The 27,235-nt window shown below is 44.1% G+C and overlaps 1 protein-coding gene across 5 annotated transcripts in view; it reads right to left on the reverse strand.

The window, feature by feature from the left end:
- Positions 1–27,235, reverse strand: part of myo16 (myosin XVI) — a 102,615-nt gene that overhangs the window by 11,829 nt on the left and 63,551 nt on the right. For all 5 annotated transcript variants that reach the window (XR_014888895.1, XM_085248701.1, XM_085248702.1 and 2 more), the window contains exons 23-33: positions 26,766–26,966; positions 25,238–25,313; positions 22,605–22,801; positions 21,559–21,639; positions 20,412–20,617; positions 7,007–7,109; positions 6,174–6,270; positions 5,805–6,078; positions 3,908–4,290; positions 2,579–3,808; positions 382–534 (exon numbers count right to left, since the gene is read on the reverse strand). Coding sequence is in view for 4 of the 5 variants with exons in the window: in XM_085248701.1 (XP_085104827.1) it covers positions 382–534; positions 2,579–3,808; positions 3,908–4,290; positions 5,805–6,078; positions 6,174–6,270; positions 7,007–7,109; positions 20,412–20,617; positions 21,559–21,639; positions 22,605–22,801; positions 25,238–25,313; positions 26,766–26,966 (3,001 nt within the window). In the remaining variant the exon portion in view is untranslated. The remainder of the gene's footprint in view (positions 1–381; positions 535–2,578; positions 3,809–3,907; positions 4,291–5,804; positions 6,079–6,173; positions 6,271–7,006; positions 7,110–20,411; positions 20,618–21,558; positions 21,640–22,604; positions 22,802–25,237; positions 25,314–26,765; positions 26,967–27,235) is intronic.

The raw sequence follows: 27,235 nt of genomic DNA on the forward strand, positions 1-27,235 counted from the left end.
CAACATGACAGTGGTGAAGCTGGCAGGGTCTTAATATATGATAACAGAGGTTGTAAAAACAAAACAAAAAAACTCAGTGTGTCTTTGCTTATCACCTGAAATGTCATGAAGGTGCCATGTCAGTTTTCCTTAATGTCACACTTGAAATTTGTCAAAAACACATTGTAACCTTGACATTCATAAAATATGGAGAACTTATTTGATTCAATCCAGGCACTGTATGTGCACAGCTTTGGATTTCAATTTTTGCCATGCTTAAAAACCACTAGCAAGTCCGCGCCAAGCTTTACCAAAGTAACCTTGAAGAATATAGCGGGTCATTGCTATTTAAAAATATCTTCCTAAGATTGTGAGTGTGAATGTGCAACATTGGGCTATTACCGTTTGAGATCTGGTTCCCGTTCTCTACAGGGGCAGAGCTTTGTGAGTGGGGAGAGTGGTTGTTGGCGTTCTTGTCTTGTAGCTGGAGAGATGGTGAGGTGGGGGCAGAGCCACAGTCTTCCCTCCCTGGCAGATTGATATTAGAATTGAATCCTGGTGGGAATATAACAAGAGGAAATGCAACTGCATATCGGTGCATGTTACAAACGGTAATATCCATCATGCATAATATCATCAGAATACCCTCTCTTTATATATTTCATAATATCTGTCTGCCTTTCTCCCTTCTGCTGCTCCTTGGGGCTCAAATGCTACACACTGCATGAGTAAGTAACTGTGGGTGCATATGTGTGTGGCAGTGTGAATGAGAATTCATCAGCTGCTGTCCCACACAGAGAATGTTTGCCTCCCGGTCCATCCATGGTCACAAGATGCCTAAATATAAAGTTACCAAACTGTACTATCCCATGGGATAGGTGAGTTTTTACAAGGGACACAAGGCCATGCAGTGAGACAGAGCCCATGCGCGTGTTCATGCTTATGAAAGATGAGTCATTCAGGCACAAAGACCATAATAAAAGCTAAATGAAATTGGAAATTTTGGATGGTGCTGCTGAGGTATGATGTGTCTCATGACTCTGATTTCCTAAAGCCTGCCAAGACCCCCTGCCCTCTTTCCCTTGCATTCCTGTGGTTTTCTCATTCCCTGAAGATGAGGAAAGGCGGGTGGAGAAAAGAGCGTCAGCTGCTCTGCACTTCATGTCCGGGATAGCAACTGCAACCCCTGGGCAGTCCCACAGCGTCAGGTATCACATTCAGTTATTTAACAGCCGATAGGGAACGGAAGTAGAGCGTTCTGTTAAGCCCACTGGCATCTCTCTACGCATGGATCTAAGAGGGCCGCCTTGCTTTGCCCACTCAAAATACACCAGTGCTTGGTTCCCTGTCACACACACCGTTTCCATGACGCCAGCACTTTTCCCGTACAGTTGCAGGTGCTGACGAGGGGTCAGACGCAAGATGTCATGTGATTCAAATGCGTAAGCATGTTCACTTGCCCTCATACCGTCTCTTATAAGGAGTTCAACTTTTTGCCCACTGAACTTATTGTATTTATAGAACTATGAGACAACAGCTTTGATCACAGCTCAGCTAGCTTCACAATCAGCCTCTAGCATGGTGTCTAGCTGATGCTTTCACCTGAATTCTCGAATATGCAAATAATAGTCCAGGACGTGCTGTTCAATGCTGCGAGGCAGTCTCGCTCCCTTCAGTAGAACCTGAGCGAGCTGTTAAATATTTCATAGCTATCCTCTTGGTTCTCCTGCTCATGTATTATTAACCCAGCCACAACTAATACACTTTGAGGAAACAGAGCCTCAGACAGTAGGGTGCGACAGTTTCTCAAGGTGGAATATCAGTGATAAGTTTACTTTTCACGCTCTCTCTGTCTGGGTTTGAAACCTTTGACCTAAGGGACCGGAGTTCATTTCATTCACTATGTGTGACAAATACTGTTTGTTCTTCTTTTGTAAAGGTCAGCTTTTTCATCACTACACACAGTTTCTATGTACTTTACATACGTGCAGAACTATAGCACACAATAACAAAGCTAAAACATAATTACAGTGCAGTGTGATGCTAAGTGATTTACACAAGCTGGCTCATTACCTAACATATTAGAAGGCAGCTGCAGCAGCCAAAGGGCACTACACAGGAGGCTGTAACAAATGGGTTGCCTCAAGTAGGCCAAAGGGGGTTGCTGGTTACAACATCTGATCTAATGTAAGGGGTTTCCAAATGTAGGTCTGGATAACAGCGCATCTTACCTCTCTACTACTCGAAAACAAAACAAAATCTGTGACAGATTTATTGACAAAAGATATTGTTATTACCTATTTAAGCACGTAAAACTACTCCTGCTGTACAGAAGGTAATCAGATGGCATGCAATAAATCATCTGACCTAGGTCAGGATGGGATTTTGATCATAACCTCACAACTGTGGGCAGACAACAGCAAGAAACACACGTGCATTCAATGAATGAATGGGAAACTCTTTACAAAATGCAAAAAGGTTCGTATATTGGTGGTTTGGGAAGCAAATTAATACATATGCAATAATTAAAGGAAAAAGGGGGAAGTGCATGTACTTCATAATGTGTATGTACACGAGGAGTGTGTGTCTACTGACAGACCTCCATCTCTCATCTTGCGGCCAGACTTCCTCAGTAGGCTACGTCCAGAGCTGAACAGGGTGCTGAGTTCATCCAGGGGGCTGGTCAGGGGCCTGCCGTTGGCTGGGTTGAATAGCAGTGGAGACGAGGAGCACGAGTGAGCTCTTCGAGGCTCAGGACGAGACACCTTCACAGGGGAATAGGGAGGAGGCTTCCCCAGCGGCTCCCCGCCTGTTCTTTGTGAGGACGTTTTGGAGGAATCTGAGCTCCCGGTGACAGATGCTGCTCGTGTCAGAGCCAGGAAGTTGGCCTCAGGTGGGAAGGGGAAGTGTGAAGGAGGTCTATAGGGTGGAGGTGGGGCACTAGGAGGAGGAGGTGGAGGAGTGAGTGGAGGTGTGGACTTCTTCTCTGGCATTAAAACAGTGAGGCTTGGGGAGGAATCAGCCCTCTGGCGGGCGTACTGTGGGGACAGGGGGCTGTCTGGCCCAGTGGCATAATTGAGGTTTGTCTCAAACACCGGCAGCTTTTTTACTTCTAGGGGGGTTAGGGGTGACTCATCAGAAGCAGGAGAACAGGTGACAGGGGAGGGCGGAAATACAAGGAGTGGAGGGCGGTGGGGAAGCAAGTTGGGAAAAGGTGCAGGAATGTCACAGCTGCCATCTTTTCCATGCTGGCTTTTGGGAGCTCCACTGTTTGATGTGCTATGTGAGTGAGCAATGTCCAAAGCAGCAGTCACCCCCAATGCCAGTCGTTTAGTCTCTGCACTCTGAGGAGGGGATGTCCCCAATCCTAATAAGTTGAGTCCTAGAGCCTCCAATTTGGCTGGTTTGGTGACAGAGGCAGCAGCTCCACCATCTTCAGAAGGGTAATACTTCATCTCCTCGTAGACAGCTTCCGAGTCGGCTTGCTCTGGGCTATCAGGCGGCTCCTGGAGGCTTCGTGCCCGCTGCTGGGATCCCAACATCTCTATGTAAATGTCTTCTTCATCTTGGCCCTTGAACAGACTTAGTGCAACCCCTTGTGGAGCATCTATGGAGGCTGCTCTCTGCATCAAGCCTCCAAATCCCCCGCCACGTGAAAGCAGGGCCAACTTTACATCAGCTGGGCGTAGCTGATGGAGCTGGGGTGCTACAGCATTAATCTCCTCATATGAGCCAGTCAGCTTAGTGTTGGGGCTGCGCTTGGGTTTCGGGGGTGGTACCTTTCTCATAGTTGTGTAGTCATCACTATGGGGACGGGGTTTGGACAAGGCTAAGGAAGAAACAAAACAAAGAAAGCTAAATCAATATGTAACAGCAATGAGGCACCGCCATCTGTTATATCTTTGACAGTCCAGTAGAAATTATTTACCTGCTGGGTCTGTGGGGGATAGCTGGGATTTAGGAGGGCTTCCAGCTGGTGAAGCGTAGCCCTCTGGAGTGGAGCACTCTTTGGCGGCCATCGTCAGGCCTGCACTAACTGCTTCATAAGATGCACTCAGACGAGTGTTGGGGTCCCTCTTTGGTTTAGGAGGAGGTTGCTTACGAGGAGAGGAAAGACCTCCCCCGCCTGCTCCGTCCTCATTGATATGGACAACTTGCTGCAAGGCTGGTTTGATGGGTGGATTGGCAGACGAATGGACCATGTTCTCAATGGCGAGCGGGGTGGGTACCGAGCTGGAGCGAAAGTGGCGAATGACTCGACTTCCGCCGTTGGCAGGGCCTTCATGCACTTTCGTGCTTTTCTCTGCCACTCTACAAATGGAAATAAGGAACAATGAATTTATGTTTAAAAGGCGACGAGTGAGTTTACTTTATAATTAATCAAACTCAATATACGCTTGCCTCAAATGTCACTTCAGAGGTTTAAGATAAATTGGGCAAAAGGAGGAAACAACCAAAGAGATTAAACCTAATGTCCTTGCTGTAATTTGATATCATCCAGTTTGATATTTCCTTGGCTAATCTGGGTGAGCCATCTGTTAGTTTCCTGATTGCAGGCAGGCATGCGGTCGGGGGTGAGAGGTGGGGGGTGAGCATTTGTGGAGGTACTCAGGAGAGGCATTTTGAAAATCTGCAGTGAGATTACAGTAGGGGAATCTGGGGGAATGTGTAGATGTAAGTACATTTTTATCTCCTCTACAGGACAAAGGTGAAACCTGTTATCAGCTGTTACATGCTCAAGGACACAGAGTTTATAGAAAACATGTGTCTTATATTATTTGTGATCTCTGGTCTCCTTTCACGTTTAAAAAGCACATTGAAATGTGCTTTTTTTAGGCATGTGTGACAACAACTCAAACCTAAATAAATGTAGAACAATTTGCTATTTTGTCAAAATGTTTTGTCCTGTCAGGATTTTAGCCACCAGTATTTATCAAAATGAAATAAAAGTATTTTTCCTCCAACAACAGCAGTAATCAATAGAAATGATATAGCACTGCTTTCTCTGCAGGCAAAAAAGAACTTATAGAAATAATGCACATATTTATGAAGCATACTGCAGAACGCATAAGAATATAGTACCTGTACGTACTTACGACTTTAATAGTGCTGAAATACCAATCACACTTGAGTTATTATGAAGGCCCTTCATTTAGCGCCACCTCTAAAAAGCTTTTTATTGCTTTTTTACACTTTTTCCAAGAGAGTTATTTAATTTCCTCCAAGTGTAATATACTGGTATATTAGAATGAGGTGAGGTGGAGATAAGGATTGTATTCCATAGGAGCAACACAATACGAAAACAATCTGATAGCGCGAGTCATTATCTGACTATCCATCATGAACCTCACAATTAAAAGTCTGCAGCACACAGGTATACAGTGACATCATTAATCAGAAAGCACATGCTGTGCTGGCATGGCCACACACAAGCACGCAGATGAATAAACACACACAATTATGAAGGTAAATGATTCCTTCACACAGTCATAAATCCTGTAAATGACTACGATTGTTTTTCTCCGGGCTAAATGACGCTACAGTTACTACGAGGTCAGTGCCTCATAATATGAATCACATTATAGTGAGTAATGAAAGCTCTGTCTTAGTGAGAATATGGTCTTGATTGATCGCAGTGACTATAAAATGTCAGAAAATGGCTAAAGGTTACGAAGATGTGCACTGAGAAAATGAAAAAAGAAATATCCATATTTTAAATTAGTTCTAACCAGGAGAATAGCGGAACTCTATCCTTGATCAAGCAAAATATTTGCTTTCTGATCTAAATAAAAGGGCGTACGCTGTATTAGTGTCTGCTCATTTACCTCCTGATTGGCTGATCTTCCTCCTTCCCCACCGGCTCTGGTCTTTCGCCAAGGGGTGGACTACTGCCAAGGGTGTTGAGCAGGCTATTGCCATGGCAGCGCAGGCGGTCGTTTTCTCTTGCAATGTCGGAGGCATTTTGGATAACCAGCTGGTCGTAGGTTCGCAGTCCCATGTCTTCTGCCCCCTGCAGGAAGTGCTGCACACCGCACTCCTCTTTGTGTTGTAACGATAACCTGCGATTGACCCGCTGCCTGGCTAGCCAGCCGCGAACAACTGAGACATTGGGTGGAGATGAAGACACAGTCATCACAGGTGTCATGGCTCGAAAAGAAGATGGTGGTAGACGATATTGTTGTATTGAGTATTACCTTTCTGACAGGTGATGATCTTTTTATGTAGCTGGTGGCAGCGGTCGTTGAGCTGGTCTGCCTGCCAGTATCTCAGAAACACTTTACTGCTGCCCATCTACACAGACAACGAAACAAGAAATCTAATAAAACATACACATATATATCTATTTTTTTTTTTTTCATCAGCTAAAAGGAGCACTTAGAGGACCCTGTGAAGCTGTTTTCTTTTGGAAATCTCAGAAGAGTGTGACCTGCTAGTTGAGCGATGGGAGACCGGTGATGTAGCAGTAATTTATGATAATCAGTGGGTGTGGAGTGTGGATAGGGTGTGGGTTTGCATGCTGATAATGCATTCACTTCCTGGACATAGAGGGCTTTTGAGAGGTGACAGAGGTCACGCTATACCAGGTGCAAGGAATTGTGAGGGTGACATACTTGCACAGATAGCCCCTATTCATTCCAGCACAAGCTACTTGTAGGAGTAATGTGTGTGTGTGTGTTTGTGTGTGCGTGTGTTTGTGTGTGAGTGACTGAGTGAGTGAGTAAGGCAGGGTTTTATCAAAAGTATCTGCGGGCTATTGTGGAGGAGTGTGTATGCATGTGTGACCTGTGGGGTCACACGCTCAGACACAACAGCAGTCTAGCAGACGGGAGAGAGGGGGGTTGGAGGGGTCCGTGCTGCTGTGTGCGTGTGTGTGTGTGTGTGTGTGTCGAATTCTGATGAGGTGGGACAGCTGGAACAAGTTGTCAGGATTCCATGGGATCTTTGAAACAGAGGGTCAGGGATTAAGTCATTTGGCAAATTTTTCATTATTGATGGAGACAGAAAAGGACACTGGACACAAACACACCTGCCATCCCTGGAGTTTTGATTGTTGCAGAACTGAGCGACATTTTTCCTCCGGAGACAGTTTCTTCTTGTCTCCCAGTGTTGGGACAACAAGGTCTTTATATCTGTAACACGACAAAGAAAAACACAAAACATCAGAGCTCCAGGGATAAACACGCTGAACCTAAAAACCCAGACAAGACATGGAGGCAGCCTATTTTGGAAACAATGGGTTCAAGGGTCATTAGGGTCATTCAGAAGACAAGCCAAACAGCATCTGTTCCTATTGGCAGTGTCCATGGCAACCGTTGTTATGAATGGTCAGCTGGATGGAGTCAGTGGTTTGTTTATGCACTGGGTGGTGTGGAGAGAAGCAGAAAGTAAGAAAAGTGAATATAACTGTTAATGTGTAATAAGAGTAGACGTTTTTATATATTCTGAATTCTGAATACACACAGAAGAAAGAATGATTATGAATTATGGAGGAAATAAACTGACCACATAGAAAAATGTGACTGAACTGAAAACACAACATCCCTAAAGACAACCGTATGCTTTGTTGGTGTGAATATAAGTGTACAACAAATGTACTCAATAAGGTATGAAGATTTTTCTTGCTGTGATTGGTTCAGCTTAAACCTATAGTAAAGCCTTCAGCTTAATGGGAATTCAGTTTGACTTTTCCTTATTCCCTGCAGAGAAACTTAGGCTTGCAGTCTGCACTCTCATTGAGGAAAGACTGTTTTGTACAATAGGAAGTGCTTCCAGCTCTTTAACTGAAAAAAAAAATACAGAATTAAAAATTAAAGAAGCAATTTTTCCTGTGAATTAAGTATTTATCTATATATACACAGCTGATTGTTATACACTGGGGGACCGCACCGGTCCACACCCGATGCCATACCAATGTGAATGAGCTGTAAATATTCTAACTGCGCTGTTTATCTTCGACAGCTTACAGCATTACCATCTGTGACGGACAACTGGTTCACAAAGCTCATCCCAATATTTATAAAACTACGGGACAAGGTGCACGTGTCATTAACAGAATATATAACTGAAAGTATGTCATGTCATGAGGTGCATACAGTAAATACAATAGGCTTATTCTGTGCAGAAATTCTGACTTGACTAACATTACTGTGCAAAAGTCTTGAGTCATTTCTTTCCAAGGAGTCAGACTTTCCTCAAATTTTTTAACTGTTCTCGAGCAAGTACTCACGGTTGTTATCTATGTAACAGATTTTGCTCAAATACAGTATATTTAATTCAGGTGTTTTTTAAACTTTCTTACAAATTAACACCATTATGTGATTTTTCATTGTTGTATTGTTCAACAAAAACACAGTTTTTTCACGAGTATAAAATACACTATAAAATACTTCCTATGTTTTAAAGTTCTTTAGATCTCCAGGCTTTTTAGGGGTCTTTCAAAGTTTTCCTTTGACATTGACTCATTTTTACCAGATTTTTAGTCTAGCAGTTGACCATTTTCAAAGGAATATTTTGTTTGTTTGTTTTTTAAGCCCATTAACACTGGCCTATGAATCATCCAAACATAAAAAGGAATCTAACTCGAGGGGTTAACTAATTTTGTGTCAACATATAAAAGACAGCTATCTTCAGGCACTTTGTTACTACAACCTGTTGTAAAAGCACATATTTGTTCCCTTTTCTTTAGTTCAATCTGTGAAAAATGCCCCCAAAAAACATACTTTGACAAACATGAAATAGTATTTTGGCACAAACAAGGTGATTCCAGAAAAGCTATTAGCCCGTATTGAGGAAATTGAACAAGTGGAGGAAAAAAATCCTAAAAAAAAAAAACTATCTGCAGCAGATGAACAGTATCGTAAAATCATGAAGAAATAGGATAAAATAAATCCAGCAAAGGCCCGATACAGGACCAGACAGCTGTACGTGAGCCTTCAGTTTATCCATCTACTGTTCACTGAAGCCTCATCAGAAATAGTCTCAGCTGAAGGGTCGCTGTTAAAAAGCCAGTTCTAAGGAAGGAAAGCAGGGAGAAAAGGCTAAGGTTTGCCAAATTACACAAGAACTGGACTCGAAATCAGTGTAAAACAGATCCTATGGAGTTATGGGTTCAAGTCATTATTAGAGATGGACCGATCCGATATTTAGTATCGGTATCGGTCCGATACTGACGTAAATTACTGGATCGGATATCGGAGAGAAATAAAAAATGTAATCCGATCCGTTAAATATCAAAAAAGCACCTCACAAAACTTGCGACATGGCGTAACTGTGTGTATTTGGAGCCTCGCTACCAAACCGGCATTTCATCTCCGAGGAAGTGATCCCAGAGAGAAGTAAAGCAAGTGTGTAAGTTCATCTCTGAATGTTTGTAAAGCATTCCCACGTTAAGCTTAACAACCGATATATGGAGCGACTGCCTCTTTTTGCTGCTACTTCAATCATGAAACTGATTAATGATCAGCTGATCGGCTTTTCTGTCGCTAGTCTGTCTCCCTTGTTTGTTTTTGGCCCACTTCGCGCCAGAAAGAGGAAACCAGTGGCTGAATAACAGCAGCACGTTTAAGCTTGATAAGCTGTTGTTAGAATTTATTTAATATTACTTTCTACACCAGGAGATTTTTCTACGTAGCTGACAGCTGGTAACTGTGCAGGGGCGGAGCTAGCAAAGTTATGCAGGGGGGCCGATAGGGCATGAACAGGGAAAAGGGGGGGGGGCACAAAGACATACTTTTCTTTCTTATTCTCATTTAAAATGTTGAGCTTTTAATAAATAATTATCTGAATCTTACACCCAAAGTTTTAATCTTATGTAAAATATATAGAAGTCCATTACTGTATATAGTAACTATTAAGTCTAATATACCCTAGTAAGCTATAGTACTTTTTCCTTTGGGAAGGTACCATCTGTGCAGTCTGCAGTTCTGTTGAAGAAAGATGTTGAATCTATTTAATTATTCTTGAAAAATAATTTATTTCTGTGCATTTTTCCCCCCACACTGCATCAAATTAAAGTTGATTACGTCGATTAAGCATCATGAGGTGGAGGGTGGGGGGTGGTTCCCTATTTTTTTTGCTGGGAGTTTGCAACCCTATTAGTTATATTTTGGGTGCAGTGTATTTTTTTTTTTTTTTAACATACAGGTATAACAGAATAGCTTTAGTGTTGTTGTTTATTTAAACTTGAGTATGAACTTGCAATATATAAAAAAAAACAGTTTTATTGATTAAAAAACACTATATCGGATTCATATCGGTATCGGCAGATATCCAAATTTATGATATCGGTATCGGACATAATAAAGTGGTATCGTGCCATCTCTAGTCATTATCAATATGTATGGAGGAGGTCAGGACAGAGGTACAATAGTGACTGTATCAACACTGCTTAAAGATATGGCTATAGGCTTTTGCACAGCACCCAAGCAGCAATAACACAGTCACTTATACAATATAAAGTATATATTGTAATATACCTTATAATATATATTTTAATATATTATATTAATATAATAATATATAACAGTGAGTCAGTAATCTAATAGTGTATGAAGTAAGGCATGACAGTCACAGAAACACAGTATAAGAATGCTAAAAAAAAATCAATATTTGGCAGGAAAAAAGTGTCCATGTACACTACAATTATCATTACATCTTATAATTAAACTTTATATTTTACATAATACGTCTAATAAATATTCCAATGTACATTTTGGAATCATGTTTTATGCAAAATACTTTAAATTTTTAGGGGCCAAAGAGCTAAAGATTAATATGCTGAATTTGTCACTGGTTTCTATCTTTATTTTTTCCATAAATGCTGTAAGTAAAGCTTCCTTTACACACTATTTCAGACACTGGTTTTTGAACATTTGTTTTTATTAAAAATCTGTTATCAGTACACTAGTCTGTCTTTTCTGTTCTCAATGGGAAACATTACTAGCTGATGATGCCACTCTGCTGACGAGACATATATAACAAGCAGATGGCTGGAAACATAAACCACTTGCGCTGTCAATAGCGAGTATGCGAGTGTATATGGATATGGGATGTGTTTGATTTACAGAAGAGGGCTATGTCTGAACTCTCCCTAACCCTCTCTCTGTATGGTAATACCAGTTCTGCAGACAGCACACACTGTCCCTGTGGGCCCATAAAATACAAAGGAACTCTGTAAATCCATGACCTCTCCAACGAGGATATGAAAACCGTCGATGGTCCCTGCTTTAACAAGACCTAAGGGGGCTTCATGTGGAGTCAAAGAAGTGAAATAACCCTTTTAAAAAAGCTTAAATGGAGGGTTACACTGCGCTAACGTGGTTCACTGTGACCAGAGGGCTGTCACTGACCTCGTTGACTGAGCATCACAAAGGTGGTAATGACAGTGCATTTGTAATTTAAACTCTTACTTCCTTTCTGAAGCTGCTCCTTAGACATATTTCATGGTGGCAACATTTAGTCAATAATATCTGCCGACATTACTTTCTATGTACTACCAAGAAATTTGTATTTTTATCTATCAGTGGAAGGTAATGAAGATGTACTTGGAAAAAAATCATATTTAAAAATGACTTTTATTCTTGTGGACTGCATTTGTAGCTCGCTCTGTAAATACTTATAAATCTTTCACATCCAATTTTGGATAAATGATAAGAACAACACACATCGAGGGCTGGGGTTGGAAGAAACAAGGTTCAAATGGTCCTATTTGACCTCACACATTTGCAGAAAATAAACCTGGCCACAAAACACATATGGTATCATAAAAGACAAATAAAAGCAACAGTAAAACAGATTTCATCGTAAATCACCCTGGTTACCAGGACACTAATGTAATTTGCTTCAGGCTGCCACTTTGACTTAGTCGAGTGGCCTGCGAGGCTTCAGTGTGTATTTCTGTGTAGGCATGGCTCTGTTTGTATTCATGAGACTACAGCAAAGTCAAGGATAATGAGTAATTTAATGGGCTGCCATTCTGATTAGTCTAGAGCCTGGGATTATTTCTGAAGGAGAGACACATTGCAGGGAAAAGATGGAATAAAAAAAAAGAAATGGTACGAAACTGGAATGACTGTGTGGACATGACAAAAGTAGGTAGTGATGATGAGGGAAAAATACAAACAGTGGTTCAGAAGAGAGAGTAAGTGAGGAAAGAATGAGACATCAAGTGAGAAAGAGCTCTGGAAAACAGCAGTGCAATCCACCCCCAAATCAGCAGTCCAAGCAGTGATCATAGGTTGGCACTGTGTGCGCTGGACCCAGTGGAGCTGAGAGAGATGAATGGCAAATGGCCTGGATTGACTGGTGTTTTGTGAGTGGCAACCACTTAAATCAGGTATTGCTTTGATTTACAAAAACACACACACATCAGAACACACACCATTTACTGTATGAACAACAACAACAAAAAAAAAACTGCCACACAGGCATTCAACAGTTTTTGTCTTTTGCTTTTAATGCCAGAGACGACTCACAAAAGCTGGAATCGTAACTCTGAAAACACAAAGAGATCTACAGTAAACTATCTTAAAGCTTAAACAAATCGAAGGACAATTTAAATCCATCCCTCCTTCACATCAGTGCTAAGCCAACTGCAACTTATATTCTTAATATTCTTTGGCAAAGTTCCCAAAATCTGGAAGGGTGCACTGGTGCGCCCACTGCATAGAGGTGGTGACCCAAGTGACTCAAGTAAGTGACGCCCTGTCTTAAAATGGTCTAATTCTGAGTTTCTAATGGAAAGTGTATCTGGAAAAAACAAAACATTTTATAGTCAGAAAAGTCATGTGTTAAATACAAAGCACAACAACAGCTGCAGTATGTGTACTACAATGTTATTGTAGCATGTAGTAATGCTATTGAAGCCCTTGATAATCATTAGTAATGCATTTTTCATATCTACCAAAAGCATTTAATTCAGTAGATCACATCATTTTAATAGAAAAACAATTCTCAGTCAGTTTAGATGAACAGTCCCTTAAATGCTTTCATTGTTGTCTTTCTGACAGATCTCAGGAGACTCCAGTGGTTTTCAGTTCAAGTCCACTTGCCATCTGGACAGGTGTCCCACAAAGATCTATTCTTAAACCCCTTTAATTTACCCTCCGCCACCCAAAACTGTAATGTACATTTTTATGCAGATGATACTATTTTATATGCTGCTTGGCATTCCATTCATTGCCATTACAAATCTACATTTTGCTTCTTTTTTTTTATAATTTCAGAAATGTCCTATTGTGGAGGTAAGCATCAACGACACAGCTCTCAGTTCTCACTCCTTCTTTATTCGTCTCCAACATCAACTGCTCTTATCGCGCCACAAAACACAGGAACACACTTCCTATACACTGGGTGTGAGTGGAGCCCTCTAGTGGTCCACCACACATGCCCCCCCCCCCGAACACCCAGCAGAACTAGTCCAGGACCCGGGGCTTAAGCAAACGGCCGGAGCGGCTGAACTGGGGGGGTGGGGAACTGACAGAGGGCAACCCAGCCCGGGAGCGAGGCTGGCACTGGCGGTCAGAAAAAGCTGAAGACGACTCGGACTCCGTTGATTTTGGGTCGCTCCTGGGGGAAAAAACAGAATCCATCAGCCCGGTGGCAGGTGGGCGGCCGCGGCGAGGGGCCTGGGCCGGGACCACCTGATCCTCTTGCATAACATGTGCAGGCTTAAGTCTGTCAACAGAGACAACTTCCTGCCGACCGCCAAAGTCCAAAACGAAATGTTTGTTGCCTGGTTTAAGAACCCTGTATGGCCCGTCATATGGTGGACGCAGCGGAGTCCTATGGGCATCGTGCCTGACGAAAACGAAACGAACAGAGTCCAATGAACTCGGAACAAAGGTGTCAGGCAGGCAGTGGTGCACAGGACCAGGAACAGGAAATGAGTTTCTTGGGGGGCGAAAAGGCAACAAAGAGGTATTGAAACATGGGGGAGGGCTCTCAGGTAAGAATTCCCCGGGGACCCGGAGAGGCTGGCCGAGGACCAGTTCAGCCGGGGAAACCCCGAGGTCTTCTTTAACCGCGCTACGCAAACCCAGCAAAACCCACGGAAGACGGTCGACCCAGTCGCCACTTGTCAAGGACCGGTGAAACCGTTCGCACATCCCATTAGCTTGCGGGTGGTATGCTGTGGTGCGGTGGACCTTGACTCCCAGGCCGTCAGCCATAGCAGACCAAAGCTCGGAAACAAACTGGGGGCCCCTGTCCGAGGTAATGTCAGCAGGGGGGCCGAAACGTGAAACCCACGTTGACAAAAATGCCCTGGCCACCGTCGCCGCTGTCGTGGACGCCAGGGGTACCGCCTCCGGCCACCTGGTTGTGCGGTCCACCACAGTCAAAAGGTGCGTGAAAACCTGTGACTGCGGCAAGGGACCAACCAGGTCCACATGAACGTGATCGAAACGCCTACCCGGGACACGGAAAGGTTCGAGGGGTGCCTATGTGTGCCGGTGGATTTTCGAGCGTTGGCATGGGATACAAACTGCCGCCCATTCTTTCACCGTCTTGCGAAGGCCCGGCCAAACAAACCTGGCGCTGACCAGCTTGACCGAGGCCCGGACGCCGGGATGAGAGAGGGCATGCACCGAGTGAAAAACACGACGACGCCACGAAAGGGGAACCACCGGGCGGGGGCGGCCGGTGGAAACGTCGCAAAGAAGGTGCGGACCGCCGTCCCACACCGGGGTGTCCTCCAGCACGAGGCCCGTTTTTGTTGACTGAAGGGCAAGGACGTCTGGGTCAGCACGTTGCTCGGTGGCCATGGCAGCGTAGTTGATGCCGACATACACCGGAGAAACCAACACACGTGAGAGACAGTCAGCGACGTGATTGGACTTACCAGCCACATGCTGAATGTCTGTGGTAAACTCAGAAATGGCCGCCAACTGGCGCTGCTGGCGTGCGCTCCATGGGTCAGAGACCTTGGACATCGGAAACGTCAAAGGTTTGTGGTCAACGTACGCAGTAAAGTTGCGACCCTCGAGGAAAAAACGAAAATGCCGTGTTGCGAGGTGCAGGGCCAGCAACTCCCTGTCAAAAACACTGTACTTGCGTTCAGCATCCCGGAGCGTACGACTGAAAAAGGCAAGCGGTTGCCAGAGACCTGAAACCTGCTGTTCCAACACTCCGCCCACTGCCACGTCCGAGGCGTCGGTGGTCAACGCGATCTCCGCCGACGGAAGCGGGTGGGCCAGCAGGGCGGCGTCAGCCAGCGCAGACTTGGCTGTGGAAAACGCACGGACGCGTTCAGGCAGCCAGTCAACCGGATCTTTGGCTGTTTTACCTTTTAAGGCAGCATAGAGCGGCTGTAGCAGGTGGGCAGCTCTGGGGAGAAAGCGGTTGTAAAAATTTATCATCCCCAAGAACTCCTGCAACGCTTTAACCGACGTGGGACGCGGGAAAGCCGAAACGGCCTGGACACCTTCAGCGGAAATGCGGTGCCCGAGGAAATCCAGAACAGGCAACCCAAACTGGCACTTGGAAGGGTTGATGATCAGGCCGTGCGCTTCCAAACGCTGGAAAACCTGGCGCAGATGGGACTCGTGCTGGCTCGCTGAGCAGCTGGCCACCAATATATCGTCCAGATAAACAAAAACGAACGGCAGCCCACGCAAAACGGAGTCCATCAGCCGCTGAAAGGTCTGGGCGGCACCTTTCAGGCCAAACGGCATGCGCAAAAACTCGAACAAGCCGAAGGGGGTAATGACAGCGGTTTTAGGAACGTCTTCGGGGCGCACGGGAACCTGGTGATACCCCCACACCAAGTCAATTTTAGAAAAAATCGACGTTCCGGCGAGATTGGCAGAAAAATCCTGAATGTGGGGGATGGGGTAACGGTCATTCTCCGTGGCATTATTTAAACGGCGGAAATCTCCGCATGGCCGCCACCGACCGTCCGATTTGGGCACCATGTGAAGCGGAGAGGCCCATGCACTGTTCGAACGCTGTACAATGCCAAGGCGCTCCATGGCTGCAAACTCTTCCCGAGCGACGGACAGTTTCGCGGGGTCGAGGCGGCGCGCGCACGCGAACACCGGGGGCCCGACCGTGGGAATATAATGCTCAACCCCATGCTTCGTTACCGTGCTAGAGAAATTAGGGACAGACAGCGATGGAAACTCTAAAAGCAAACGCTGAAAAGCATCCCCGGAGGTCACTACATTAGCCCGAATCAGGGGCTCGGCGGCCCGAGTAAAACAGGGTAGCGAAGAAAACGAGAGAGCATCGATTAAACGTCTGTTAGCGACATCGACAAGTAGTCTATGAGCACACAGGAAATCAGCACCCAAAATAGGTACAGAGATAGCAGCAACAACAAAGTTCCACTGGAAATCCCGGCCATGAAAACAAACAGTCACCAACCTTTCCCCAAACGTTTTGATGGGAGAGCCGTTAGCTGCAATGAGCTGCGGCCCACAGTTCGCTGCTAGTCCGTCGGCAGTGGTAGGGGGAAGGAGGCTCTTCTGGGAGCCGGAGTCCACGAGAAAACGTCTCCCGGAGCGCGAGTCCTCTATGAAGAGCAGCCTTTCTGTATTGCCAGCGGTCGCGGCTGCTCCGGCGCCCTGGCGGGTCCGTTTCCCTGGGCCGTGAAAGCGCAAGGCGGCAGGCAGCGACGCGCTCTGTCGCCAAAACGCTGATGGTAGAAACAGATGCTCTTTCCGCGGTGCCGGCGTGTAGCAATCCCTGCCGTCAGCAAGGGGGCGGATGCTCCGGGGGAGGCAGGTGGAGGCGTGGAAGGTGCCGCCGGCGTGTCCGTAGCCAGGGCGTGAACGTCGAAAGTGCGGCTAGCCAGGAGAATACGATCCGCTTCTTCAGCCAGGGAGCGATAATCCTTCGCAGGCAGAAGCGGAGAGTTCGCGAGGACAGCTCTCACGGCGGCCGGTAGTTGGCGGAGGAAGAGGTGCACGAAGAGGAAACCACCGTCATCCGGCCCGAGCAACGATAGCAGGTTCTCCATGAGCTCGAGCGCGGTACCGCCACCCAAGCCTGACAGGTTGAGGAGCTTTTTGGCTCGTTCGGCGTCGGAGAGGGCATAGCGCCGAAGAAGCAGCTCTTTGAGGGCGGCGTATTTCCCTTGGGCGGGTGGGTCCCGGAGGAGCGCCATCGCGCGACGGGTGGCCAGCGGGTCGAGCGAGGCCACCACATGGTGATACTTCGTGTCGTCAGCCGAGATGCCGCGAAGGGCGAACTGAGCCTCCACGTGTACGAACCATGACGGGGGGTCATGGAGCCAAAAGTCCGGCAGTTTCAGCGCCACAGCGAACGTAGCTGCAACAGGAGGCGGAGGTCCGGCGGCCGCTGATGCATCCATAGCGGAGTGTGCGTTATCTACGGCCCGTTGCATGCTCGAGTCAGGGGTCACCAATGTGGAGGTAAGCATCAACGACACAGCTCTCAGTTCTCACTCCTTCTTTATTCGTCTCCAACATCAACTGCTCATATCGCGCCACAAAACACAGGAACACACTTCCTATACACTGGGTGTGAGTGGAGCCCTCTAGTGGTCCACCACACTATCATACATGAACTTGATTTAAATTCTGATAAAACTAGGAACTCTGTGGAACACCTATCAAAAAATTAAGGATAAATATTTTATTTACACACAACAAGATCGACAGAACCCTAAGAGCCTTCATCTGAAAGTTAATGGGGATGTGGCGAACAACACTAGAGGCCAACTTTAAGCCAAATGAACAACCATCAAGTGCAGGATTTACCAAGGAGATGCTCTGTCCCCACTGCTGTTCTGCTACAAGACTGGCTATGGATACTGACTACAGAATTGAGGAATCATTTGGCGCCTCCTCTACATGGAGTAGAGTAAACGAAACATTGATTCACTGATCCAAACCACTAGAATCTACAGTAATGACGTTGCAATGTCATTTGAACTGGAGAAGTGTAGTCAGATGGTGAATAAAAAGGGAAGGTAGTCAGAACCGAGGGAACTGCAATACCAGAAGGCAACATTGCAGACAGTGAGGAAAGTTACAAGTATCTGGGAATCCCACAGGCAAATGGGAATCATGAAGATGTTGTTAGGAAAGCTGCAAATACCAAATAACTGCAGAAATTAAGCTGAATGGGAAGAACAAGATCTGGAGAATCAACACCTATGTACTGCCAGTTGTCAGATACCCTGTTGAGATCAGGTGGCCAAGGGAGAAGATAGAAGCCACTAACATCAAGACAAGGAAGCCTTACCATGCGTGGAGGGTTTCATTCCAAGGCCAGCACCCTGAGACTGTCCACTAAGCGTGGTAGAGGACTAGTGAGTGTCAAATCCACTATCCAGAAAAAAACAGCAAAGATCCATGAGTACATCAGGAAGATGGCCACAAAAGATAGTGTGCTTAGTGAATACCTCAGGTAGCAGAAACCCGATAAAGAAGAGGAGCAAGAAGAGTTACCATAATGGAAGGACAGGGCCCTGCACAGCATGAACCACTTGCTGATAGAAATGGCTGATATCAAGAAATCTCGCCAATGGCTGGACAAAACTGGACTGAAAGATAGCAGAAAGGCACTAATCATGGCAGCAGAGGAGCAAGCTCCAAGCCCAAGATCCATGGAGGCTGGGGTCTACCATACCAGGCAAGACCCCACCCGGATGCAGGCTGTTATGCAGGTACAGGCTGTTATATGCTGGGCTGTGCCTGAGACAATCCAGAGAGAGATAGCGCAACAGGAAACAATAAAACCAATGTTGTTTGAAATTCCCAAGGTCAAAATACAAGATCATTGTAAAATTCTGAAGCCTCATGTTTCTGTGTATCATACAAAACCAACAAACCTATTTCCTGATTTCATTAAAACACTTTGAGGGAATATATTTATCTAAGTGTTCCTATCACTATTTGAAAACTGTGATGGATTCATGTGTACAGTAAAATCTACAAACGTCAATCATGTGGACAATATGTGATGTCTGACTCACTGCTTTCATTTTTCTTGTTTCAAAATCCATTTAGCGGTTAAGTGTTTTTTCTAGTCCACTAGAAAACCACTAAACCCACCAACCAAACTGAGCTGAATGTAGTGAAAGTGCAAAAGTGCATGTTTGTTTTTTCTTTCTAACTGCTCAGTGTGCGGTGTGCAGATAATTGAAGAACATGTGTAACAAAAAACTGGCATAGCTGAATTTGTTAAGTAATGTGTTAAGATTACAGCATTACAGAGAAATTGAATGTGATTACAGTAGTGAGTTACTTTGAATAGAAAACCAAACATTAAGAGGCACAGCCATTCCTTTTCTTTAACTTCTCATAATTATGTTTTGACAACTTCAAGAATGTTGCTTCAAACTCATTAGCAGTGAAAATACTGAACAGGTTTTTGATTCATCCACTCTTTCAATTGAGGTTAAGGAAGTGAGGAGCTGGTTTGCACAAGTTTGTATGTATGAATATGTGTAGATGTGTGTGTGTGTAGGTGGTGGGTAGGAGGATTGTGTGTGTGTCCAGGGGGGGTGATGTTTACAGCAAAGTAGTGGAAACTTTTGAGGGGGGTCATGTGACCAGCTTTGTCGTCTCTCATTATCTGCCAAGAATGTTCATGTTAATCCCTTTATCCTCAAAAAGAGAGAGAGAGAAGCTAAGAGAACAGAGGATGAGAGAGAGAGAGGGAAAGGGGGTGGGGAGGTGGTTGGACTTAGAGGTAAATCCTCTCAGTATTTTACTGGTTCTCAGAATCAGAAGACAGGAAAAACTGAGACAATTAACTGAAGCTGAGGAAGTGAGACATAGAAATGGAGGAGAAACGGAATGTCAAAATCACATTGTTTTCTCTGTTTCTCAAAAAAAGAACAATGAGTAACACATGAAGGCAAAGCGTTTTTTTAAAAAAGGGGTAGTAGCAGATAGTAAGGGAAGTCAGGTGATGTGGAGTAACTGTCAAAAATAACCGTCAAGTGCAGGACAAAATGACCTTACGTACAATTGGTTAATGCCTGTGTGTCACGCTGACATGGGAAATGTCTGTGGTACTCATTAGCAGCAATGGTCTCCCATTATACCTAAAAAAAGACATTCTGGGTCACGCTGCACTCGTAACAATAAGAGTCGCAGTGACTTTTCAATTCAAATATGTCGGTCTGCCTGTGAACTCGCAGTACTGTAGGGTATATGCCCATGCATTCATTAGCAGTCATTTGCTCTGAATCTTTAAGTCTACTTTCACCTGCTGGATGTGTAACAGATAAAGGGAAGTTTCACAGTGACCTGCTGGGAATGGTTCGGTATAACTGAGATGAGTCAGAGAGACAAAGAAGCAGTGCAATATGTCAAATTTAAGACCTTTCCCTAAAAGTAGCATCTGAGAGCTAAGAAAGATGTGGTCATAAAGTGGATCAGCATACGGAGACAAAACAGTAAATTAAGAGGAGAAGTTTCGATAGTTACAGCACTCTTATCCGCTGCTATAACACTGACCTGCTGAGGAAGCCTGGAAAGGACAGGCGCACGGGGTAACCATAACGGATCATGCGCACCATCTCAAGCACCCCGATGTACTGCAGCTGGGTAGACACATGGAAGCTGTCAAAATTGTCTGGCTGACAACTAGAGTTGGGTCGCACACACTCCACGAAGTGGGGAGTGCAGGCCTGCAGTTTGCTAACCAACTCTGACAGTGTGTTCTGGAAGAGAAAGAAAACACAGAGGAGATGCATTCAATTGCACATTTTTAGCGAGTCGATCACAATAGCCTCGTGGCTGTTTTTACATGTAAAGTAATTTAGAGAGGAAGGAAGGATTGTCTGACTTCATTTGATGTTTGACGTGTGTGCTGTACAAACTGGAGCAAAATTACAATGTGTTTGTGACAAAGTGGTGTGATTTTGGGGTGTGTTTTTGCCTCTGGAGAAAACAAAAGCACAAAGAGCTCTTTGCTCTGTCTACGGGTGTGTGAGGGAGAACGCGAGAAAGAGCTTTTCTTCAATCCCTGAATTCAAAGATGCTCCATTCAAGGTCACATAGACCCATAAACACTTACATCTGTGTTTTTGCCATTCGTCAAACTAACGTCAGTCTATGCACTGCATACCCTTAGGTTTCAGTGCTCAATACCTCACCCCTCATCTTTGGATGCCACTAGCAGCATTCACATAACTGTCTTCCCTCCAAACATGCGTATGCACACACTCAAATACGTGCCCACAGAACACAGTGGTTTTTGTTCATTGTTCATTCATTCATGTGGAGGGCTTCATGTTTGGCTTGGTACAGCATCATTCTTCAGCCCACTCTCTCCTTCCCTGCCATTCCCAGAGGGACTCGTTGACCACAAGTCCGATTGTGCAATACACTGGTTTCATTCAAACCAAAGGTACTGCTTCTCTCAACCACATTTTAGGCTTCTTGCGTCACCACCAAGAAGCCGCTCTCCCCTGCTCTCCTCTAACTGAAAATTTGTGCTTCTTTATATAGTTGTGAAATCACAGCACCCAATTCTAAACTTAGTTTTGCATTGTTGCAAATGCACAGTAATTCACAAGATTGACATAAATTCCTTTGCTTATTCCTGTAAAATTTCATTCGCTTGCAACTGGAAGAATTATGTAACGGGACGAGATCATACCCTTAGCTGGACTGCCACTGTGGTGGGTCCACAACGCTCTAGTCGCTGGAGGAAGGAGCTGGAGCCCTTTTTCTTCAAGATCTGGAAGCAGGAAGCGATAATACAGGAACTTATTAGACAGATGAACCTCTTGAAGGGGCCATTGATGAATACGGAACATTATCATCACATATCATCAAATTTGTGCAGCCTTAATAAAACCATGTTGATATCTTTGATAATTGGTGTGGTTCTTGCAATCAGATTAAATATGTAGCATATTTAGAATTCAGACACAGTTATGATTTGTCATATGTAAGAAGAGGTTCAGTGCTTCACTGTTATATTTACAGGCTTATACACCGAGCAGCAAAACAATATTGCCTAGTGTTACCGTATAAGGCTGCTGGGACAGATCAGTGAGGTTAAAGGGGCCTTGTATAAGCCTTTGCTCTAGATGGCTAATGAGCCACAGAAACAGCAGACAGGGCCTCCTGAAGGTTATACAACCAGCAATCACATATGTGCACCACTACACTGTACTTTCAAAACATTGAAACAAATAAAATAAAGAGGGAAAAACAGCTGAACGAAGAGACTTGGGACACTATCGTTTTCAGGTGTGCTTTTTCGTGTTTTGAGAAAAATGTATAAGCACACTAATGCCCCCAGTTCATGTGCACGTGCATACATTCTTGCGGAGCTTTTATCTCTTGCAGGGCTGCACAAACAAATCTAATTCCCAGATGTTTATATATAGCAGTGTGGTGGGAAGAAGCCTAAATTAGCCTTTTCTTTTTTTGTTCCTGAAAAATACCACCCCAGTTTTTCCATCGATTGATTTTAGTGGTCACTTTACAGCAGAGCTTTCTGGGTAAACATGTCACCAAGTCCTATTTTCTAATATGCAGTTGAAATGGGAGTGGCCATGTAATATTTTAGTTTACTTAAATCTAGTGGTCACGCACTAAAAATACTATAAAGGTGAATTGATGTCAGTGTATTGGCTCAAGTGTACGGTGTAGCCACAGTAGTGGACTCATCCTACTGTGTGCAAGGTACCGTACCTTAGTAAGATCATGGTACCTCCGGGGCTGTTGGGGGATTGAGCTGGCACTGACAAGGGAGACTGATGGTATCCTGTGGAGCAACAAGGCAGCTTTAGGCCCCCTCAGCCCTATGCAGCTCCGGGCTGCTGGCACCAAGGAACCAGTCTGAGTCAGCTTGGACTGGAAGAGCTGCTGCAGCAACACACTCTCACTGGCTGCCGGGCACAAAGCACATACATGCAGAGAGGGAGGAAAACATAAGGGTAAGAGAAGCAATAGCATTGGTTGAAAAAGTGGGTGGAAGCGAATATGGAGAGGTGAGAAAGAAAGAAAGATAGAAAAATGAACAAGGACAGAGAGAAATATCAGTGGAGGAGTGTAAGCAGGGAGGACGCATAAAATCAATCTGCATGTAAACAACAATCAGTTAGGCAACAAGAGGGGGTGGACCATGTCACTCTATAACACGTGGAGCGGTTCGCAACAACAATGAGCTCATTCAGAAAGCCAAACAACATGTGTGTGAACGTGGGTGTGTGGCTCTAATCTGAAAGGCTGAGAAAGACACAGAAAAAAAGGAAAGAGAGAGCGAAGGAGAGGTGGTAAAGGATGGTGGCAGTTAAGCAAATAAAAAACAAGACTTCTTTCAGGACTTAAATACTAAAAGCTCCGAGCTAATTGCCTTTTTATTCATGGCAATCACTTCGATCATCTGAATAATCCATGTAGCTTTGTCTCGATCAATAATCTATTTTGAAAGAAAAATCTGGAAACAGTTTTTTGTTCTTAACTAAAGGTTTTTTTCACTCATTTTAAAGAAAAATATAAATCAGAGCAGTTGGTGACACAAAACAGACACCAGGATTGCTTTTTTTTTTGTTTCATTTTTGGTATAAAATGAAAGACAATGACACAATTACTAACCAATGACGATGATTATATTCAAATGTATCATTTTTTATAAACAGCTCAAACGCTATATTAAAAAAAATATGCAGGGGTGTTTAGTTTTATCACATTTATGGACACATCATCAAGGGTTGGGTAGATTAACAGGAGCTGTCTAGATAGACTTCATTCACTTGGCAGTTTGCACTTAAATCTCTACTCTTGTTTTTTATTGGCTCTCTTGTTTGAATTTAAACTGCCTCTTGTCTGCCAAAGAAATCAGTGCACTTTGCTCGAAGTGACCTGAGTCTGCCATGACTGCCGCAGGAGCAGATGATCATGTTGTAGCACAAGAACACCGGCAGTGCATAAAATTCATTCTTTTCCTTCTGAAAGTAAACCATAACTCTAGTGCTGCTGTAAAGTATAAAGATTGTTAACCACTTTGACTTTTATACTTTGAAAAACTAATTAAAATAACTTTTTTAAATGTTAACAGCGTAACTAGCAATTTATAGCCTATTACATTTCATGAGTAACCTTTTTCAACACTGCTGTGCTCCTGTTTTCCAAACCGTGGTATAGTGCATGTAAAATTACAAGAACAAGAGCTGTTGCCCCCACTAAGAGGGGCTAAACCCTTAAGTGAGTGCTTCTGTGAAGAGCAAACAAAGGTTAAGTGAATAGCTAGCCAGAAACATGAAACAGTATACTGCAAAATGTCTGAGCATCCTGCAGAATTATAAACAAGGGAAGATAATAATAAAGAGTCTTTGTGTGCAAACACTCGCATGGACACAGACCCTAAATTAGCTTAATCAACCTACCATCTTTGTAATGAAATCTCATAAGACATATCTGCGAAATGGAACGGTTCGAACATTAAACATGTATCCAAATTATGTAACTTTTTTTTAAATACCCAATTCAATTTTAAGAACAAAATTATATGTAAAAAGTCATAATTTCCACCTTTAAAATGCTGTTACAAACATTATCTTATTCTTTCAGTTGGTGTTTTGTTTGAAAAATGGAGATAAGCTACATGGATTCAGAATACTGAACTACACTACGAACATTTTGGGCACACTGTTTTGGTTTTGAGTCAAAGAGCAATAAGAACAACAAACATAAAGAGCTCTCTACAGCAACAGTGAGAAAAACAAGGAATAAATCTTGCATTTTTTTCAGGTAAACTGATTATAAAAACATTCAGGGCATTATTTTTAGATCATCTTCACCCTATATCCACAGCCTACAATTTCATGTAATAATGCACATAGCAGACACTTTGGTCCTTTTAACTTCAAGCCCTAAACAAGAAGTGACGAGGGGATGCCACCTAAAAGAAAAAAACCACATTGTTTATGTCTCGGTGTGGATGAAAGGCAGCGATGCATCGACCTGTCAGACGGAGGGATAACAGCCAAGTCTGAGAGACGAGCTAGCCTTTAGAAGATTAACCTCATCATGGAAATTATAGCAATTAGGCTTCTGGACACGAGGCTAGCCTGGCAGTCACACAGCGAGTCCCTGTGTCCTGCTAACCACAACACCTCACATCTGGCACTTTCTATAGACAATATACACACAGACGGTGCTGTCTGCTGCACAGGGGATGAAACGCACATATAAAAACACAACCACATTTGGACAACGAGTGGTTTTGTGTACTGTTTGTTTACACAAGAGTGCGTCTTTGTAATGAAGCGCGTGCTGACACCACAATGTGCACGCATGTCTGTTATTCATTGGGTACTTACACTTAATCGTAAACAGGAGATTCTGAGGAAGAGAGTCCTTGTTTTTTGTGAGCGATCCTGTGAGGTTGTATGAAATCTGGCAGAAAAAAAACAAATAAATACAAATCAAGAAATATATACTAGTATAAAAAAAATATTCCATTATATTTATTCTATCAGTTCATATCTCCCAAATGTGCTATGAACCACAGATACAGATGCAATACAAACAGGCCCAGTAACTGGCTGGTCCTTTAGTGGTCGCCATAGTGGATCATCTGCCTCAATATCGCCCTTTCTCTAGCATTCTCCTTCTGTCGGGCCAATCCTCCTTTATTGCATCCATGAACCTTCTGTGTGGTCCAATATAACCACCTGCAAATGTCCAAACCATCTCAGCCTTGCCTCAATAAGTTCTATCGATGTACTCATTTCTAAGATTCACCGTTTCCAGCTTGGCCTCCTGTCTTTTTTTCAGTGCCACCATCTCCATGATGAGAACTGAGCTGGTCTTGCTACCAACCTAACCTTTTACTCTTGTTGCCATCTTTATGTCACAAATCTGACACTCATCTCAATCAACTCCATCCTACCTGCGCTATCTTCATTAGCTCTCTTGTGCACTGGCTGTTGCTTTGGATGGTTGACCCCAGGTATTTAAACTCCTCACTACCTCTCCTTGCTTGCTCACTGTCACACCTGCTTCATTAACACATGTGTTCTGCTTTGCTTCTATTGACTTCCATTCCTCTTCTCTCCAGAGCATACTTTCACCTTTAGTCTCTCTTCCATCTGCTCCCAACTCTCATCACAGATCACAATGTTGTCTGCAAACATCGCAGTCCACACTCCCGCGTGACCTCATCTGTCAGCCTGTCCATCACCATCACAAACAACACGGGGCTCAGTGCCGACCCCTGGTGTAATCCCACCCCCATCTTAAACCCATCTGTCACTACTACTGCACACCATACCACTTTACCGCTGTCCTCATACATGTCCTGCACCTCCCTCACATACTTCTTGTGCCACTCCAGACTTTCTCATGCAGTACTATAGTTTCTCACTTGGCACTCTTTCACATGCTTTCACTAGATTCACAAATTCATTCTGCATACGTCTCCATCAACACTCTCAAAGCAAACATCACATTTATAGTTTTCTTTCTTGGCATGAAGCCATACTGCTGCTCACTGATCATCATCTCTCGTCTTCACCTAGCTTCAGCAACTCTTTCCTATGTCTTGGTATGAGTCATCACCTCTTTCCCTCTGTAAATTCTGCACATCACCCTTATGCTTGAAAACTGACACCAGTACATTTCTCTTCTCACACACATCTTCCTCAGGCATCCTCTCACTCTCAATCTCCTCACACTGTATAAAACAATGTGCTCAAAAAGACATCCTAGACATCGCCACACCTCCACAAGTATGTCATCTGGACTAACTGCGTTTCTAACATTCATGCTCTTTATAGCTGGCCTCACTTCATCCTCATTAATCCTTTGCAAAATCTACTGAAATAAAATTGCCATACACACACAGACCTGTCCTGCATAATGGCTGACAATAAAGGCTGGGCCTTGGTCTTTCGGTGGGGGGTTCCCATTGCCATCCTTGGTAGTGAGAGACAGCCCATGAATTTGGTTGGAGTCCAACTGGGCAGAGAGCCTCTTGTACAAGGTCTGCTCTAATGGCCGCAGGCTCTGGCTCTCCTCATCTAACACGCACAACAGCCCCTGGGGCTTCTAGAGGAGGAACAAACAGATGTTCACATTATCATTTATTTAGGAGATATTTACAAGCACTAAGCAATAACAGTAATCCATATTTTGTGACACTTCCAGAGAGCCACATTTTTTTTTTCGTGTGACATGAAGGAGATTCAGTGATATTATTTGATTTAGAGATTTCTCGCACCAATTACAACAGAGGCAGACAGTTGGCTTAGAGGGGCATTAGCAGTTATGTTTATATAGACTTTTTGAACATGTTATGTTTTTGCCTTTTGTCTCAA

Source organism: Mchenga conophoros, linkage group LG16 (assembly GCF_057382185.1).
Source record: "Mchenga conophoros isolate Kocher_MC1m ecotype Shallow Benthic linkage group LG16, M_conophoros_male_GT1.1, whole genome shotgun sequence".
NCBI classification, from domain to species: domain Eukaryota; kingdom Metazoa; phylum Chordata; class Actinopteri; order Cichliformes; family Cichlidae; genus Mchenga; species Mchenga conophoros.